The 19,839-nt window shown below is 42.1% G+C and overlaps 2 protein-coding genes across 3 annotated transcripts in view; both read left to right on the top strand.

Moving 5' to 3' along the window:
- Window positions 1–11,061, top strand: part of ASMTL (acetylserotonin O-methyltransferase like) — a 29,761-nt gene extending 18,700 nt beyond the window's left edge. Inside the window, exons 10-13 of one of the 2 annotated variants that reach the window (XM_069875521.1) lie at window positions 1,779–1,908; window positions 3,011–3,154; window positions 3,676–3,798; window positions 10,126–11,061. In XM_069875521.1, the coding sequence (XP_069731622.1) occupies window positions 1,779–1,908; window positions 3,011–3,154; window positions 3,676–3,798; window positions 10,126–10,340 (612 nt within the window). In that variant the 3' untranslated portion in view covers window positions 10,341–11,061. Of the gene's footprint in view, window positions 1–1,778; window positions 1,909–3,010; window positions 3,155–3,675; window positions 3,799–5,421; window positions 6,456–10,125 lie in introns of those variants that run through there. The other variant, XM_069875511.1, reaches the window with a different exon arrangement.
- Window positions 11,062–14,147: 3,086 nt separating this feature from the next.
- Window positions 14,148–19,798, top strand: SLC25A6 (solute carrier family 25 member 6). The gene is made up of 4 exons (XM_069875583.1): window positions 14,148–14,330; window positions 16,315–16,801; window positions 17,532–17,672; window positions 18,146–19,798. Exons 1-4 carry the CDS (start codon window positions 14,220–14,222, stop codon window positions 18,301–18,303), a joined length of 897 nt encoding a protein of 298 aa, XP_069731684.1. The 5' UTR covers window positions 14,148–14,219; the 3' UTR covers window positions 18,304–19,798.
- The last annotated feature ends 41 nt before the right edge of the window (window positions 19,799–19,839 follow it).

A 19,839-nucleotide genomic window follows, 5' to 3' on the forward strand; every position in this document is an offset into this window, starting at 1 on the left:
GACAAAAATTCTTTGGCTGAAGTGTTGTCCATCCAGCCAAGATACTCTGAGAAGAACCTCTGGGCCCAGTTAGTTTACATTTATGCTGCCTTTTTATAACATCAGGTAGTATCTTATCACGCATGCACTCATACTATTTTGGATGCCAGTCACTTGGTACTGATGTGCATCCAATTCAGTCAGTGCTGACTGTGTAATCAAAGCTGTTTTCACAGTTGCTTTGTGTTGCTGCAGTGGAGAAGGGATTCAGTCTCTTTTATGAAGGTCTGTGTTTTTTTTATATGCTTCAAGGTGGTATATATTGCTGACAAGAACCCTAATCCTTTCCTCCATGTGTTTCCATCTCCATAGCATTCCTTTCCCAATGCTAGCCCAGATGGATATGTTCAGGCTGGAGAATCACTTATGATTCTAACTAGCTGAACTTGTCAATTAATCTACCTGGTGAAGCAGGTTGAGGGGCATAAATATGTGCCCATTTAAGGAGAGCACTAGTAGAGTGAGCAGAAGAATGTCAGGACTTCTCTCTGACAGCAGTGCTGGCTTATAGTGTAGTTCAGACTACACCCTGAGTTTCTTATTTTGTACTTAATTTCCAGATGCTGATGAAGCCAGTTTCTTAAACAAGAAGCTTACTACTCATGTATATAGAGTTGATGGAAAGAAATAAGGGATGTTGGAGGCTTAAGAAGGTTCTATTGGCCTAATGTTAGTACCTAGATTATTGGTGGACCTCTTCTAAGAATCTTTCAAAAGCCATTTTAAAGGGAGTTCAGGTATTTTGCTTTAGGGTAGCTGCTGCAGTAGATTCTTAAGTTTATGTGCAAATTAAGTGTTTTGACATAGTTGAACTGGATCTCGTCCTTTGATAGACATCTGGATTGCCAACTTGAGTTTGCCTGAGTGATGCTTCTGGCATCACTAACACTTCAGGCCTGGGCTCCATATGTGTACATAAGCGTACATCCAAGCAGAATTTATGGCCTGGCCATGGCAATATGCGTGCCACAGCATGGAGATACTTCCACTTCATAGTAACTGTAGAGCCAGACATATCTGATGAAGTCTGTATGAAAGTAAGCCATAAAGGGATTCATGCTTATATATAATTTCAAAGGTAAAGGCATTATGTTCTGGTACTGAATACTTGCTTATCTAATAAAAACAAACAAACAGTATGAGCTTTAATGTTTCTGGTTTAAGTTTTGGTTCAATCATCTAGTTATTTCCACATCATGGAAGAACAGATGTCAGAATTAAATGAAAGCAATTGAGTACCTCAAGAAGAGGAGGGAACACTTTAAAAGACTGAAGGAAAAAAAAATTCAACTGTCCTTTCAAACAGTTTAAAATCTAGAGACATCTTGATGTGAAGCAAATGTGTAAGTGAATGCACATCAAAGACAAAGTAGTTCTTTAAAAAGCGCTTTTCAGATTATCCCTCTTCCTGCTATGCTGCCCCATCTTCACTGGGCAGATATATTGAATTTAATAGACCTTGTGACATCACCAAGACCTGTTTCAAACCAGCCAACTGTGTCATTTGATATGCACTGCAAAAGATGTCTGTGTGATCAGAATTTTGGAGAGGATGAAGAAATCTGCTTGTCACTACAGTGATACAGCAAAGGATTTGGATGAAAAAACAGTCAATGTACTTTTAACTTATCTTTTCATTTTACCATTCTAATGTTAATGCTGTGCATCTTGGTTGTACATAGTTATAGTTAAGTAATGAAAATAAGCCTCAGTTACTGTGCTTTTTTTCCCCTTCTTAGGACTACTATCACAGCCAAGAGGTGAAGCAATGTTTTATGGCTGCCATGCACAGCATTGCCCATCTGACAGCAAAAGACGTGGCTACAGCATTTGATCTTTCACAATTTAAATCTGCTTGTGATTTAGGAGGTACTGCCTGTAATTGAACTGGTATACATACTAAAAGGAAAAGGTTGATTTCAGTTCCATATTTTATTGCTTAGGCTTATGTATGTTTTTTTCACTAGAACTGGAGTAATATTGTCTACTTTTTTTCTGGTATTGTAATGTCAGAATAAAAGGGCTTAGTGCAGTTAACTGAAAGCAGTGTTACTTAAATGGTATTTGAGTAGTTAGAAGTAAGTAAATATTTGTCACAGCCAGTTAGTGACACATAGCTCAGCACAGAAAAGAAGAGGGTTTGTGGCTTTGCTGATAAGAGTATTGGGCTGGGAGCTTCATTGTCTACTGTGCTGTTGCTGTCCTCTGGCATGTCCAAAATTTTCAGAAGTAATGGATTTATTTATGAATCCTGTATTGTGGTGGCAGACTTGAAACACTACACTGCTAGAACAAAAGGGATGGATTCCTTTGGAATGTATTTGTTTCATGTGTTGTTTTAATTAAGATCTAAGATGACCCCAAAAAGGGCGAAGGCCAATGATACACCTGAAGAAACTCTTCTTATTATGCTGTGCTAGAAGTTGTACAGAGGGAGTGTTATTACATAGGGCAATATCTACTGAAGGAAGAACACTTAGAGCCTGAGTAGGTGGACAGCATGGCAGAGGAATTAACACAGTACTGGTGCAACCTTTGCCATTTGTGCAGAGGCTCCCAAGACTTGACTATCCCTATCCTTCACCAAGCTGGAAAGTATCAAACTTCAGATATCAGTGCTTTGTAAATGGTAAATAGTTCCAGTGTTTTTCATCCACAAATTAAAGTCCTTGCCCTTTCATTAATAATGTTCTGCCTCCCCCACCCCCCAAAAAAAAACCCTGAGGTACTGGTATCAAAGGTCATATTAGGAATTCTATGACAGTAAAGAGTCGTGCCTGCATTGCCCAAGCTTTAAAGCATTGCTGTATCCACTGGGAAGTGCTGTTGCCTGTGTTAACTGTGGAGCTGACTGTCTACGTCTCATTCTAATGTGGTCTCTTTAAACATTCTATACAGCCTTGTCTTTAAAAAAAATGTCTGCAAATCCTGGGAGAAAAGACTTGATTTAACTTCTTCCAACTTTTAACAGGTTGCACTGGAGCTCTGGCTCATGAATTAGTACGAATATACCCAAATCTCAAGGTCACAGTATTTGACCTTCCAGAAGTCATTGCAAACACCTCTTACTTTCAGCCTTCAGGACAACACACAGCTCCAGTGACATTTGTATCAGGTAAAAGTAATACGGGTTGGGTTTTTTTCCTGTTATCCTGAAGCATAGAGCAGGCTCTCTTCCTGCAGAAAATGGTGCATTACACTGCTCCAGGCCCAAAGGTGTATCTTAGTACAAGGAAAAGTAGGCTCACCTATGCTAAATGTGAACATTGTACTTCTCAGGCCTGTGAAGAAAAAAAACAAACTGGCTGTGGTTGGAGGATGTGGATAGCTAAGGAAGTATGAATTAATCAGTTTTGAGTACTGCTGGGAGTAGAAGCTGCATATTCTTGCCTTGCAGGATCAACATGGTGGCTACAAAGGACTTTGTCTTCTTCTTTACTTTATGCATTCTCTCTGGTTTTGTGTTACAGAATTCTTGCTGTGATCTGTCTTCTCTGTAACTACACTTTCTTTACCTGCAAATCTGTGCATCCCTGTACCTGTTCATTCTTGTTTCTTTCTTTGCCTCTGCTGAAGCTTTTGTAGGAACGTACTCTGTGGTTTCTGTAGGAACGTATTGCCTCTGCTTTCTAACAGGTGACTTCTTCAAGGATGATCTTCCAGAAGCAGATCTTTACATCCTTTCACGTGTTCTTCATGATTGGCCTGATGAAAAGATACATTTGCTGTTAAGCAAGATATCAGCTCTTTGCAAACCAGGTAAGTTTTTTCATCTTGTACACTTAAAAGTACATGTAATCATAACAGGTTCAAATTAAAAAAACCATATTTTTCTGACCAATCACAGTAGTCTTTGCTTGAATGTCAATGCTTGCATAATGGTAATACCTACTAAGAAAAAAAAGGAAACAAAGCTACTGGCAAAAACTATATGAAATAAGCCCATACTGTTGTTGCAGACTTCACATAGGACTACATCATCTCTATGCTATGCCCAGTCTTTTTTACTAAGCCCAGTATCATCAAGTAACTAAGCATGTGCTTATTTGTATTCACACAAGTAGTCTGACTGAAGTTTTCAGGTTAATCTAGAAGCAGTGGTTTGCTTTGCTATTGTTTTGCTATCTCTAGTGTCCAGAATATGGTAAACTGGAGCTCAGCAGTACTTTATGCACAGATTGTGTGGGAAATATGTAGCCTTTTCTCTTCCATTTCAATGCTACAATCATACAATATCTCAGATAGGAAAGGATCCATAAGGATCATCAAGGCCAACTCTCTGCTCATTGCAGGACTACATAAAGTAAACTATATGACTAAAAGTGTGGTCCAGACACTCCTTCAAGTCTGTCTGACAGGCTTGGTGCTGTGACCACATCCCAGGGTAGCCTATTCCAGTGATCAACCACCCTCTCAGTGAAAAACCTTTTCCCGATGTCCAGTCTGTACTTTACCTGGCACAGCTTCAATTTCTTGCTGTACTGTCAATGGTCACTAGAGAGGAGATCAGCCTCTCCTCCTCTGCTGCCTCCCTTGAGGAAGTTGTAGACAGTGATGAGGTCACCCGTTAACCTTGTCTTCTCCAACGCGAACAAACCAAGCAACCTCAGCCACTCATAAGTCGTGGCCTCGCGGCCCTTCTCCATCTCTGTTGCCCTCCTCTATGCACACCACTCCAATAATCTGATGTCCTCCTTATACTGAGATGCCCAAAACTGCATACAGTACTTGAGGTGAGGCTGCACCAATGCATTGTAGGGTGGTACAGCCACCTCCCTTGATCAGCTGTCTGCTGCACTTGATACACCCCAGGACCTGGTTGACCCTTTTGGCTGCCAGGGCACACTTACTCATATCCGGACAGTTAAAGATCTAAGAAGATGACAAAAAGCAGAAGAGCCTGACTGCTGAGAAGAACAGATTGTTAATCCAACAGCATTAACTGTAGCTATTAAGTTTATTTCATAGCTGAGCATTCAGAATTTGATTTAGGCTATAAAGCACAATCTTGTTTATAAACTGTGAAAGAATATTATGGGTGACTATCTTAATCTTGCTATGCAAAGACATGAAATATGACAGATGCTTACAAGAGTTGCTTGGTTCAAACGGAAACAAGACTGAGTTTAAACTCAGCATAGTCAGGAGGTGATGGAACTTCACTGAAGTGGAGAGAGTGCTCTAAACTCCCCCTTCTTTTTAACAGTTAATGGTAGCACCTAGGAAGAAATTACTGGAAGGTAAAGTTTTGTTACTGATTTCCACTGAAGACCATTAAAACACTAGTCTGAGGGATGTCCATAACTGTCTCTGAACAAATCAATAAAAACTTGAAGCTAAAAATACTTCACTGAACCACTTTTGATTGTTTTGGAAATGCAGGATGTGCCTTGCTAGTGGCAGAAATTGTGCTTGATGAACAGAAGATGCACCCTCCTAGAGCTGTACTACAGTCCCTCAGTATGACTGAAGGAAAGCAGAGAAGTGGCTCAGAATATAAACAGTTACTGGAGAAATATGGATTCACAAATGTACAAATTAAGATCACAGGAAACTTATTAGATGCTGTTTTGTGCTTCAAGAAGACTTTGTCACTATAGTGTGCCTAGAAGCAAACTGGGATGCTGATATTTTAACAACACTTGTACAATACACCCATCATCAATCAGTCCGGTGTCATTTGTCAGTTTATGATCATTTTGACCCTTATCTGAAGCATAGTTGTTACAAGCCTGGAAAAAACATCAGGCTGCAGCTTCTGCTGGAGTGAGTTCTATGTATTTGTGTCTGGGGCAAGCCAAAACTCCTATTATTAAATACCTTCACATCCAGTTCTTTTGCTAGTTTGCCAACTGTATTAAGCTTAGTCGACATAGCTGTATAGTATGGCACATTACAACTACAAACTTTTATAAGCCACACTAATTTTAAGGTCCAAGAAAACTAAGGTACTAATGAGAGTTGTCTCTCTGCAGTGCTGTCAGTGGTTACTGCTCATTTTTATCAGAAATGAAAAACAATAAAAGTGAATACTGTGCTATCTGTATGAATTTGGGGGTGCTAGTCCTCTTTTTCACTTTTCTGTGGCGATTTACACAAATGTTTGAAGAGCACCATCTTTTAAGCATTTTTTCTGCAGGCAAAAGTGAAAGCAGGACAAAGCACAAATCTGTTTCTACAGCAGCTATAAAAAAACTTCACCAGCCTCTATCCTCCAGCCAGTGTGTAATCTTTATGTGCAAATCTTTAACTGGATTATAACATATTGTATCCCATCTCTTTCAAGTAATTTGTCATTTATGTCACCTCTCTTAATGTTTTTTTTCTTGATACTTCATTGATATTTATATTTTTCTATGTGAAGTGTACTTTGTAGTGGAAGCCTTCATGGAGATTAAAGTTGCACTTTCAAACTAGCCTCCTAATCTGTCAGTTGTGAGTTTCTTGCTTGTCATGCTTCTACAGTAATAAACCAAATAAGGCAGTGTGAAAGAGGCTGTGCCTATGCTGAATCAGCAACCTTGGCAAATCACAGAGAGCTGATGAGCAAGGTCAAGAGTTGCATCTGCCTGGTAGACTGTCTTATGGTACTTAGAAGTTACTCTGCTCTTTGAGCATGTAGTAAAGCAAAAATACCACAGTGATTGAATTTATTTGCAACACATGCTTACTACAGAGCGCTTCAGCTGCACAAAATCAGGGAAAAGTCAGACTTGTACAAATTGTTTTATTTTTAATTCTCAGCAGAAAGTTTTTTTATGAATGGAAACATAACTGATTTCATCTGTACAGATATTAAAGCAAAAGAGTCAACAACTGAATAAATTTAAAATAAGTTTCTTTTCCGTATTGACATGAAGCTTGCTGTTATGCTGAGCAGGTTTGTATTTTGAGAGACTCATTCCAGCAATCGGATGTTTCTCATGTCAGATATTCATAAAGTTCACAATGCTGTTCTTCAAGCTGCTGTAAGCTCTTTGAGTCAAAGATTTCAATCCTAAAGTTGGCACACCTGTAACTGTCTTAGATTTAAAACTGTGCCTTTAAGTGCTATGTAACTGACTGTAAAATTTGAATAGAATGTGCTTGGCTACCACAACCTCAATATACTCTGTGATTAAAGCACAATACTGTACACATTAAACATTAGTCTCCTGGGCATGGCGTCTGTGGTAATGCACCACAGCTTTGTTCTCTCAGGATAATTAAGCATTGGAGCAGGTTCCCCAGAGAATTTGTGGAATCTCTACCCTTGAAGGCTTCAAGATCTGAAAACAACGCCCTGAACAAGCTTAGCTGGCTGTAGAGCTGCCCAGCTTCAAGCAAGAGGTTGGACTAGAGATCTCCTGTGTTCTACTTCAGCCTCAGCTGCTCTATTATAAACATTTGATGTATCCCAGTCACCTGAAAAACTATAAACTCATCTTCTCTCATTAGTGCCCAAGTTAAGCTTTTTGTTTCAGTTGCTGTAGAGGAAGTTGGTATCTTTTGCTGACTGTTAGGAGTGGATTTAATGGTGTTAGACTGAAAAGACTTCTTAAGCAATAAGCATAACCCAGGAAACTTTGGACCTATTCACCAATCAAGAAATTAAGAATGAGGAGGATAAGTTTTAAAATTCAGTAAAGCCTGTAGGTTTTGTGTTGCTCCTCAGGAAGTGGCATTCAACTATGCCTTCTTGAGGATACTAAGTTTGGAGGAAATGTGATGCACAGAAAACAATTTTTTTTGAGGTGCAGAATCACAGGGGTTAACAGCACGACAGATGAATATTAGAAACAAGAACTTCAGCACTTGCTTACTGAATGCTGAGGTAAGACTCCTTGAGGAAGACTTAAGTTTGTAAGAAAGAAGAGACACAACTCGATTGGCTGTCCTAGCTCAATCATCTTTTATATCAGTTTTTGACCTTGTTACACATATTAACTAGTACTTGTGCCTGGGAAAGTAATGGGACAGAGGCGAAGGCCAGTATGTCATCTGATCCTTGCAGCACAAAATCTTAGAAATAGCTATTCAATGGCTAAGCTCCTTTGTATGAACTCTCAGTTCAGTTTTGGATGTGTTAGCTCAGTCCTAGATAGGGGAAGTATTTAATGTGTGTTTTGTCTTGTTTAAAAAAAAGAGATTCTGGATCCTGGCACTTTACTTCCACCACCCCTATCTTTTGGCTGGAAGTTAGATCCTTGATAAGCAATGATAATCTGGATAAAATTACTTTCTAATTCAGAAAAAAAAATGGTACGATCATTAATTTTTATCTCATATAAAACAATGACCAAAATTTCTTCCTCAAAGTAAGCTTCTGTAAAGGGTTGAAAGTTATCTCTGTTTCAGTCCCTCACATGAAAAAATTTTAATTACATTAGTAAAACTTCATTAAATGAGAGAGGATTTTTTTTTTCTTTTTCCCTGCACTACCTTAATTTACCGTCGTTAATTTTCAAAGGTGTTCCTCCCACACTGGTTCTGCTTTCTGGGTATATCTTTCCAGATTACTCCGATGTTATCCAGATGTCCCAAATAACTTCCTGTGGCAAATTATTATGACCGTTGTATTTGCTTCCTCCTTTCAAAGGGTATAAGATTTGGACACATTCATCAAAGCTGTACCATAATGGTGACTTAGAAACTATAGTCCTGCATTTCTCTTTTTAGCAATGTTTGCTGTGGAAGCAGGAACAGCAACTTCCCAGGCCCCTCTGTTGAAGGCAAAGGAAAATCACATGGGAAGGGAGAGGGGATAGAAACCACTAAATTGTAATAAATGGGCTTCATCACCTTAACTTTAGATACCTAAATATTAGGTACTCAAATCATATAATCACCTTGAGCTCTCCAATCAGCAGAAAAATCATCATTTTCAGAGAATGATTAATCTCACCCATCTGTGAAAGGAAATGTCCTGGTTTTCCTAAAAAAACTGATTATACATTTAATAGTGGATAGAGTGTATAGAATAGTGCTATCTGAAATACAACTATCTAATCTGTGGATGACTGAATTAGGGCAGAAGAATCCCACTGGAGAGACAATGTAGGTTGAGACTCACCTCAGACATGCTTGGCTAATCCTTTTTCTTTCTGAAGCAAACCTGTGCCCTTGGTTCATCACAGGATAAGTGGCTTCAACTTGCATTTAGTAAGGTAGCTGATGATACAGGGAAGAAACAGGGAATTTATTAATAAGCTGACAGAAGGACTTCCATGGCTCCTGATACAGTTAATGCTAAGGTCCCAGACAGCAATTTTATCCACAGGTCTCATTCTCTTCTCTTACAAACTGCAGTGTTATTTTTAATTTACTTTTTATTAAATGTTAAATGTATGAGAAGGAATGGCTCTGAGGAGACCGTCTTAAGGAACAGAAAAATATGAATGTTATGCAGCACTTAGTAGTATTAAAATCACTATAAAATGCTGCTATTGTGATCTGAGTTGGTGACCTCCTACCCACACTGTGCCAATGGAAATCACCACATAAGAAGCAAAGCCAAAAGACAATGAGTAAAACAATGCTTGTTTTGTCAGTAGGCTACACTTGTCTTCCCTTTCCCCTCGAGAGTCTGACAATTGAGGAAAAGACTGTGTGAAAATAGAATCATTTAAGTTCTGTTTACATGCTTAGGTTACCACAGAGACCTAAGTTCCTATAGAAGTAATGTAAAACATTGACGACTTTTTTGCTTCTATAATGCTCACCATCCCACATTTCGTCTGCTTGGCATCATTTCAGTGTGAATGTGAAGCAGTAATATATCCCAAAGAGGTATAACTACTCTTTCTGTCTTACTGTTTTCTGCAATCCTCATATCAAGTCTACAGAAATCATCCCCTCTACGTCTGAAAACAGAGATATGACTTGATTTGGAAGATTTTCATCCCTCCATAGTGTAAAAGGGAATTTTGGGGGCGTGGTGAGAGGAATGGATTATACATTTAATAGTGGATTAATAATTTTAATAACACTGCAAATCCATAAATAAAATTACTTGTGACTGGTTGTTGGTACTCTTACATATGGTAGCAGAAATTCTCTTGCCTGTTAGTGCATTAGTACTGTTGCATGCATTTGTTTTTAAATTAGGCTGTGGTATTTTGCTGGCTGAAATGGTACTGGATGATGAGAAGAAGAGGAGAAGCACAGCTCTACTGCAGTCTTTGAACATGCTTGTGCAGACGGAGGGAAAGGAAAGAAGTGGCTCTGAATATCGAGGCTTGCTGGAACAACATGGATTTACTAATGTCAGAATCAGATTGACAGGGAATTTGTTAGATGTCATTTTCTGTGTTAAAACCTAGAAACAATTGATTTAGTAGTAAAATCTGGATGATTGTAGTATTTTTTCATGTGTTGTGATTACGTAAATACATTTTCAGTTCCCCATCAATATCACAAACAAGAAATGTTATGTCAGTTTTCTGAAGTTACTTTAAAAAAGTGGGGGGAGATTGGTTGCATTTGTTTTTAACTTGAGTAAAATGACAGTGATACAGTGGTTGCAAAACATCTGTAGTACCTTCAGAAACGAGTCTCCAAATGTTGTCAGCAACTCTGCAGCCAGATTCATGTTGCTGAGAAATAATGATTCCTTCATACTTGGTGCAATTAGAATAGTCCAGTTTTCAGACTAGCATACATCGCTTTACCTGTCTTTCAGGAGTTAAAAGCACGTATCATTTCAGTATTCCATCACCTTCTGTTTTAATATCATTTTATGTTACACAATCTACTGTAAATAAAGAAATATTGTCTAATGAAGCCTGGAAACGGCTACTGCCAATGGTACAGTCAAGATTGGAACAGAAGAATTGGAACAGCAGCTTTTCAAGGGTCAAAATAGACTGCCTTCCGTGAGGCTTCTGGAAAAAGGCAGCTGTATGAAAGCATGTTTTATCTGTGATTGTAACTGGAGACGAAATGTGAGAGCACCACATTGGTTCAAGAACATCTTCCCCCTTTTTAGCCCTACTTAATTTTTGAGGGCTTACGAAAGTGGATAGCAGCGTATGTGATTAGATGAAGAATGGAAAAGGGTGTGGGGGGAAGTGCAGAAACAAGGGAAAGCATAGTGCTAAAGAGAAAACGATTTTCCTCAGCCAGATGTACCTGAGCTCCCAAGGTGAACGGGACAGGCCAACTATTGATTGAACAGTTTCATGTCACAAAAGTTATGTATGTTTTACTTTCATTTTTCAAACTGACAACGATTCAAAGTCCAAGAGTATCAAGTTCTTTTTAAATGAATAGAATTTGTTATGAGGAAAAATATCCAAGCCTTGCACAGATTGTGTTGTGTTATGAGAGTATTAACATTCAGTTATGAACTTTTTTTAAAAGAATACCACACTAAGCTGTGTGCGCCTGCTTGAATACGCACTACAGCCTTTCATTAATCGCACGTAAAAATATGGTCCTGTCATGCTATATGTGCCTAACCCTGTGTGGGCACAGGAGTCACTTCAGATATCTGTGTTACGATTTAGAATACAAAATAGCACACAATTTACTTTCTATCTTTTGATGTGCAAAAAAAAAGGTACTACAGCAGAGACAAAGGCTATGCCTGGCACATGCTGTTCTCATGACGCTGCACTGAGAGATGCTCTCATTTTGAAATTCTGCTGAGTACATACATGTATAAGCAGTGGTTTCAGACACCTCATCTACTAAAAGTTTGTGGTTGACCAGTCATCTGTTTAAAAAAAATGTTTGGTTTTATTTACTTTTGTTGGAAAGCAAAAACAAAAGGTACGTGTGAACTAACACCTTCCAGCTAGGAACAATTTCAAGACTGACTTTTAGAAAGAGTGGATGTAATATCTGGCAGAACTTTGCCCACTAGGAGTAAAATTTCACTTTCAGCATACATTAAAATTAGCAAAAATTACTGAGGAAGGCCGTGCCTGTCGAGAGGGGCAGAAGCCCTGCTGTGAGTACCTGCTTCGGCAACCTGCAGAAGTGCTTTTCACAGCATGTAACTGAGCACCCAGACAAGAAGCTGAGACCACAGTTCCCCATCGTTCTTCAAGGATACTGCAGTTAAGCTGATGATGAGGCAGTGAAATGGGTTGCCCAGGGAAGCTGTGGATGCCCCATCCCTGGAAGTGTTCAAGGCCAGGTTGGATGGGGCCTTGGGCAGCCTGGTCTAGTGGGAGGTGTCCCTGGCCATGGTAGGGGGTTTGGAACTAGATGATCTTTAAGATGCCTTCCAACCCAAACCATTCTATGATTCTATGATTCCAAGTTATTTGGCTTTTCATTGCCTTGGGTCAGTTCAGTGACTGACAGGAAAGCCTGGTGATGTGACGCTTGGCACCGCAAAGGTAAGGAGAAGCAGGCAGGAACAGAACCTGGATACAAGGTGATGCCTTTGATCAGCATTACCATGAGTGTGGCAAGCACGGAGAAAAAAACATTGCTGCCCAGACAACACCCCAAATCCACTCCCCTCCACCTAATGGCTGCTGCTGCTACTGACCAAGGCCTCCACCCTATGCTGACTTCCCAGTTACCCCAACATGAGCCTCCTAGCCCACTCAGTCACCCCACTCACTGTCCAGCCGGGCTCATGAACCTGCACCCCAAATCCAGCACTCCCCAGCTTCACCCTGGGCTTCGTGGGGAAAACATGTTAAATCCTACAGCTTCCCATGTGCTCTGCCAAGAACAGCACAAAGCAACCCCAGGAAATGCTTTGGAAAGCAAGTCTTGGGGGAAAAAAAAATCATGCAAGCAACAATGATCTGCGCACTTGGGTGAAACCAGCTCAGCTCAGCCTCGCCCTGATACAAGAATTAGTTACTGTAACAAAAAATGGAATATTTTGATTTAGCTAAGGTAAAGTTTTATCTAAGTAATTGTGTTCTTTGAATGTTAGACACAGTGTCCCTGTCAGTGTATATTCTTTAAAATGGTGTTCTTTCAGACACTGTTCATTCTTTCAAGATGGTAACATCATAGAATCATAAAATAGTTTGGGCTAGAAGGGACCTTAAAGTGCATCTAGTTCCAATCCCCCTGCCATGGGCAGGGACACCCCACCAGCCCAGGCTGCCCAAGGCCCCATCCCACCTGGCCTTGAACAGCTCCAGGGATGGGGCAGCCACAGCTTCCCTGGGCAACCTGTGCCAGTGCCTCACCACTCTCAAGGTGAAGAAGTTCTTCTTTATGTCTAGTCTAAATCTGCCCCTCTCTGGTTTATACCTGCTTTATTGCAGGCCCCTTTCAGGTACTGGGTGATCACTGAGAACTCCTTGGAGCCTTCTCCAGGCTAAACAACCCAGAGTCTCTCAGCCTGTCCTCATATGAGAGGTGCTCCAGCCCTCTGATCATCTTTGTAGCCTCCTCTGGACCCATTCCAACAGCTCCATATCCTTCTTAGGTTGGGGATTCCAGAATTGCACACAACACCCCAGACGAGATCTCACGAGAGAGGAACAGAGGGGCAGAATCCCCTCCCTCGCCCTGCCGGCCGCGCTTCTTTTGATGCAGCCCAGGACACGGTTGGCCTTTTGAGGTGCGAGTGCACGCTGCCGGCTCACGTCTCGCTTCTCACAAACGTCTTTGTGATAAGTACGATCTGTGCTGAACAGATGCATCCTCCGCTGTAATAATGACCTCCGCCTGGAGTTTTCTTCCTATCTGAAAGCCAAGGTCAAGCAGAGAGCTGCAACCAGCTCCAAATTAGTATGAGGAAACAGGTAACAAGAAGAATCCTGTTGCGAAGTTTCATAATAACACTAAGAGCACTCCTTGGGCAGTAACAGAATATGCGTAAGATTTCTGGGAAAATGTATCCATCTGCATGCGAGTGGGCAATGCGCTGTGCCCCGGCTCTGTCCCCGCCGCACACGGCTGACGGAGGTCGCTCCCCCGGGTTGCCCAGCCCGGATCACCGGCTCCATCGCCGCCTCCCTCCCGCGGGCGACGCGGCGCTGCGCCACTCGGGCGCCGCAGGGGCGGGGAGGGGCCGCGCGCGCTCCCGCCGCCCCGAAGCGACCCGGACCGGCGCGCCCCGGAGGCCCCGCCCCCCCGGCGCGCGGCGCGGCCAATCGGGGGGCGAGGGGGCGTGGCCGGCGGCGCCCGGCATTTTAGCTCATGCGCGGGGGCGGTCCCCCCCTTTTCGGCCCCAGCCGCGGCGGCGTTTCCTTTCCCGGCGGCTCCGGCGCGGCGCGAACATGGCGGACCAGGCCATCTCCTTCCTCAAGGACTTCCTAGCGGGCGGCATCGCCGCCGCCATCAGCAAGACCGCGGTGGCGCCCATCGAACGGGTCAAGCTCTTGCTTCAGGTCAGCGGCGCGGCCGGGCCCGGCGGCAGCGAGGAGCGGCCCCGCCGCCTTCCCCCGCCGAGGGCCGGGCGGTGGAATGAGAGAGAGAGAGAGAGGGAGAGTGGGGAGCGGAGGGAGGGAAGGAGCGAGGGAGGGCGCGGGACAAAAGGGGCTGGGGGCGGCGGTTGGCGGGGAGGTCACGTGGGCGGCCGCGGCGGGGAAGCCGGTTCCGCTATGCGGGGCGCGGCGGGAGGGAAGGAGGGAGCGGTGTCACTTCCGCCCGCCTGGCGCCGCACGGCGCGGGGGTTGGGGGCGGGGGGACGACGGGACGCGCCGCCATCTTGGTGACCTTCACGTGACGCCGCGTGCGCCCCGCGCATTGGCTCGGCGCGTGCGTGACCCCCCGCCCCCTGCGCGCGGGGCCGCCCCAAGGTGACTCCCCTGACCTTGGCCCGGGCCGCGCGGCGCCGGAGGGGACCCGGTACGAGGCGGGCGCGGGCCCCTCGCCCTCACGCCGGGGCTCTCAGCGTTTCGGCCGGCCTTGAGCTCTGAAGGAGCTGGGTGATACCGAAAATGCCGGCCAGCAAACTCTCCCAAGCCTCATTTGGCGAGTTTTACCGGCAGCGTGCAGGAGTTGTGCCATCATCATCAGTTGTGCCGCACGACAAGGGCTGGGGACAGAATGTATTTCCCACTTATATCCATATGGATAAATTTTCCTCTGAAACCTCATGCATATTCCGTTACTTTCCAAGGACTGATTTTAACATTGTGAGTGTGACGGCAGTCAAAACTGTTGCCAGTTTGGAGCTGGCTCCAGAGCTGTCTGACCTTGCGTTTGAGGGAGGGAAATACCGCAGAGGTGGTCGCAGAAGGAAACACATCTGTTCAGCACAGATCCTACTGAGCACAAGAAGTTAATCTCCATAAAATGAACAGTGTTTGGAAAAACTGTCTAAAAGGAAACATGGTATCAGAGGGCCATTTTGTCTAACTTTAAAAAAAGACAATCCCTTAGACAGAACTTAACTCTACCTTAGCCAAATCAAAATATTCCGCTTTTTGTAATAGTAGCTGATTTTTGTATCATGGGAAGCAGCGTTAAACCTTTTAGGGGGTAATTTTACAGGACTTTACGTATCTACAAGGTTTTGCGTCACATGCATTTTTCTGGGTTTGTGTCTTTGTAAAACGTAAGTTTTTAATGCTTGAGGTTTAAGTTAATTCTCGAGTTCTGTGGTCTTCATGAAATAGAAATAAGTCACAGTTCATCAAATTGTTTAGGTTGGAAGAGACCCTAAAGATCATCTAGTCCAACCATAAACCTAACACTGCCAAGTCCACCATTAAACCATGTCCCTAAGCACCACACCTACATATCTTTTATATACCTCCAGGTATGGTGACTCCACCATTTTCCTGGGCAGCCTGTTCCAATGCTTGATAAGCCTTCTGGTGAAGTTTTTTTTCGTAACAACCAATCTAAGCCTCCCCTGGCACAACTTGAGGCTATTTCTTCTTGTCCCTATCACTTGTTACTTGGGAGAAAATACCAACATCCACTTCTCTGCAACCTATTTTCTGTTGTAAAGAACAGTAAGGTCTTCCTTCTGCCTCCTCTTCTCCAGGCTAAACAATCCCAGTGCCCCCAGCCACTCCTCATAAGACTTGTGATCCAGGCTCTCCACCAGCTTTGTTACCCTTCTGTGAACACACTCCAGCACCTCAAGGTCTTCTGTATAGCAGGGGGTCCAGAACTGAACACAGTATTAGAGATTCCAAGTTCTTAGTCTTAAGATGAAAACTGACCCCAGAGCTGCTTCTTGGAGGTTTGCTATCACACCTAGTTTATCATGGTTAATGGAGGCTTCGTCTCCTATGTGCAACTGCCATCAGGCGTTCAGGCTTAACAGCTCTTTGTTTCACTATGTGTAAGCAGACTTAAGCTCACCTGTAGTGCAGGCCTTCAAAGGCATACAGTTAAAATACGTGCTTTTATTTACAGGTGCAACATGCAAGTAAACAAATTGCTGCTGATAAGCAGTACAAGGGTATCATCGATTGTGTAGTGCGTATTCCAAAGGAACAAGGAGTGCTGTCTTTCTGGCGAGGAAACTTGGCAAATGTCATCAGATACTTCCCAACTCAAGCTCTCAACTTTGCCTTCAAGGATAAGTATAAGCAGGTCTTCTTGGGAGGTGTAGACAAGCACACTCAATTCTGGAGGTATTTTGCTGGTAACCTGGCTTCTGGTGGTGCAGCTGGAGCCACTTCCCTCTGCTTTGTCTACCCCTTGGATTTTGCAAGAACCCGTTTGGCTGCTGATGTCGGAAAAGCTGGTGCAGACAGAGAATTCACTGGTCTGGGAGACTGTCTAATCAAAATTACCAAGTCTGACGGTTTGCGTGGCTTGTACCAAGGGTTCAATGTTTCTGTCCAAGGCATCATCATCTATAGAGCTGCCTACTTTGGAATCTATGATACAGCAAAAGGTACAATTTCAGAGGGGATCTGATCAATCTATTTACAGAATTGCATTGTCTCTTTATGTCTGTTCTTGGGATGTTACTCTGTTTTTGTCTGTAGTAACTACAGTTTAGGTGAGCATGGAGGTGGAAGTGGGGGTATTGGTGCCAATGTCAGTGACTCTGCAGTGTTCAAGGCAAAACTTGGGCATGCATTGATGGCTGCAGGCTACTTTCAAGTACTTTTGGTTTTGTACTTGCCCTGAAAGGAATTCTTCCTGATGTCATTAAAGCATGTTGGTAACCATGCACAGTTACAAGTTAGTTTTGTTTTCAGTACGTTATTCTAGACCACTTGAAGTGTGTTGAGCAGGATGGGACTGAGCGTTGCATCTATAAAATACTTACTTGCTAAGCTTGACATTTGAGAGTAGGTGTCATTGATACTGGCTTATAGTTTGATGTAATTCACAGAAACAGTGACTTTTGTGGTTACATTTATTTCTAAAATGAGTAGGAAATAGATCTCTTCTTATGCCTGTCCAAAAGGAATACCGATGCCTAAGTGCTAATTGTTTCGATTACTGAGAAGATCCTTTGAATTTCCTTATTTTATAAGTAGTGTGTAGCTGCAACTTCAAAGATGGCTTCCCAGTGTTTCATAATAGTTATTCTAATGAAGTAGCTGTCATGTAGTGAGTGAACTGGAGGAGCCATGTACAAGATAAAAAGCTAATTATTTCTTTTTTTATTTCAGGCATGCTCCCAGATCCCAGAAATACTCATATTGTTATCAGCTGGATGATTGCCCAGACGGTGACTGCTGTGGCTGGTGTGGTCTCCTATCCTTTTGATACAGTGAGGCGTAGAATGATGATGCAGTCAGGACGCAAAGGAGGTAGGCTGTTTATTTGTGCAGTTCTTTAAGCAACATTAACAGGGTGGAGTTGTTTTTTCCTAGCAGTCATCCCTCAGCACTTTAACAAGTTTCTTGTTCCATAAATGTGATTTAAGTTTTACTATGTTTAAATAATATTAGGAAATCCAGCAAGGCTTGTAACTTATGGTGTTTGTCAGGAAATATGGTGTGGATTTTTCAACTGACTGCCTGTTTGCAGTGACAGACTAAGTGGAGAAATCAAGTTGATTGTATGATTGCCAGAAAGAAAGCTTAACATTTTTGTGACTTAGGTTTTAAATAACTAGGCAAGCAGATAAGAAGCTTTCCTGTTGCCTGAACAAAGTGTTGTGTTAGTCTTAAAACATGGTTTGGGATATCACAAAGTAGCTATAGAATTGAAAGAGAAAACTTGTTAACATCATAGATATAATTATGGGAATTAAAAATGACTCTTTGCTCTTTTTCCACAGCTGATATCATGTACTCTGGAACAATTGACTGCTGGCGGAAGATTGCAAGGGATGAGGGAGGAAAGGCTTTCTTCAAGGGTGCATGGTCTAATGTTCTCAGAGGCATGGGGGGTGCTTTTGTGCTTGTGCTGTACGATGAATTCAAGAAAATAATTTAAACAGCCTAACTAGAATTGGAAATCAAGTTGAGCAGATCATGTAGAATAACTACCATTATGGACCATTGACCTTCAAGAAATTCCTGAGAGTCTTATTTATCGGAGCCAAGTGACATTTGTAGATGGGACTAGAAACTGACATAGAGGACTGATCCATTTCTCAGTAACATGCATGAAGACACTGAATCTGGCAATTCAGTGTGGTGATTTTTTTTTTTTTTCAGCTATGAGGCATCAGTGGCATTGGTTCTGGGTCCAAAGTGACTGGGTCCAATTTAGGCAGAAAAAATTGTTTGCCTGTGGATCAGTCCCCGGTTTCAAGTCCTGTCTTTTAGGACCATAAATTGTATTTGAAAGTTCTTGCTAACAAATCATTTTCTTTTCCACTTGTACTGAAGCACTATGTACCATTTTGCACCGCTGAACATCTAGCAATTTTGTCTTAAATTGGGGCATTTCTGCTGTAAAACAATAAACATAACTTACTCTGTCTGTGTTGAAATTATTACATAAAAGCTTTGGGAAAGCCTCTTACATTTGAAAACTTGTTTCAGGTAATGGTTCCTCTGATACACTTGCGCTGCACTCTGTAACAGAATAAGCTTGATCTATTTAAAAAAAATAATTGAATGTGAGAACTTTGATGGGGGGAAGCATGGGTTATATTAATAGAAACCACTCCCATTCTTTGTGCCTGATAGTGTATGATGGGCTGATGCAAGTGGCTTTTTGCATGATTCGTAGAAATTGATTTGTAACTTCTTAAAATGGGGGGTTTTCTGTTGTAGTGCTAGGAGAACCCGAAGTCCCACGGACAGTCAAAATGTAATACTCTAGCCCTTGGTAAAATAGCTTAACATAAATTATTAATTTTTTTTTTAAGTTTGTATAAAAAGCAACATGGTATTCATGCAAAAACCCAGGAACCTAGTAAATGCCTTCAACTTCTAAGCTGTGTATTGTATTGTTGCTGCTGTTTGGAAATGCTGATTGTGCCATTCAAGATGCTGTTTGGCCTGATCTGTAGCAGTGATCAGTACCTCTGGGTGAATTTAATCTGGCATAAGGTTCATCCTAAGGGGTGAAATTAATGGGATATGTGAGAAGGCATATGTGTGCTTCTGTGTAGCTGTAAAATATAGATCACAATAAGTCAGCCTTCAATATTAACTGATTGGTGTCTAGTTCTGAGGATTGTACAAAGACCAAAATCAGATTGCTTGATTTCTCATCTAAAATAATGTAATACCTATGTGCCGTTCTTCATATGTATATAATCTTTCTTTTGTACTTTGTAACCTGCAAAGACATGGATGGGGGGTGGACCACTAAAGGAAAACAAGGTGTTCATCATCAAGTCGTGTTTTTAAGAACTCTCCCTGTATCTTGAGGAGGAAAGACTTGTTGTTTATGAGTCATTGAAGGCTGACTGAGCTATCTTGAGTTCTTTGTGTGCCTTCTGAGGTTACTGTTCAAGATGAAGTATTTAAATTAACTACTTGGCTTTGGCTGATTATTTCTTTCCTCTCAAAACAT

This window comes from Phaenicophaeus curvirostris, chromosome 1 (genome assembly GCF_032191515.1).
Source record: "Phaenicophaeus curvirostris isolate KB17595 chromosome 1, BPBGC_Pcur_1.0, whole genome shotgun sequence".
NCBI lineage: Eukaryota > Metazoa > Chordata > Aves > Cuculiformes > Cuculidae > Phaenicophaeus > Phaenicophaeus curvirostris.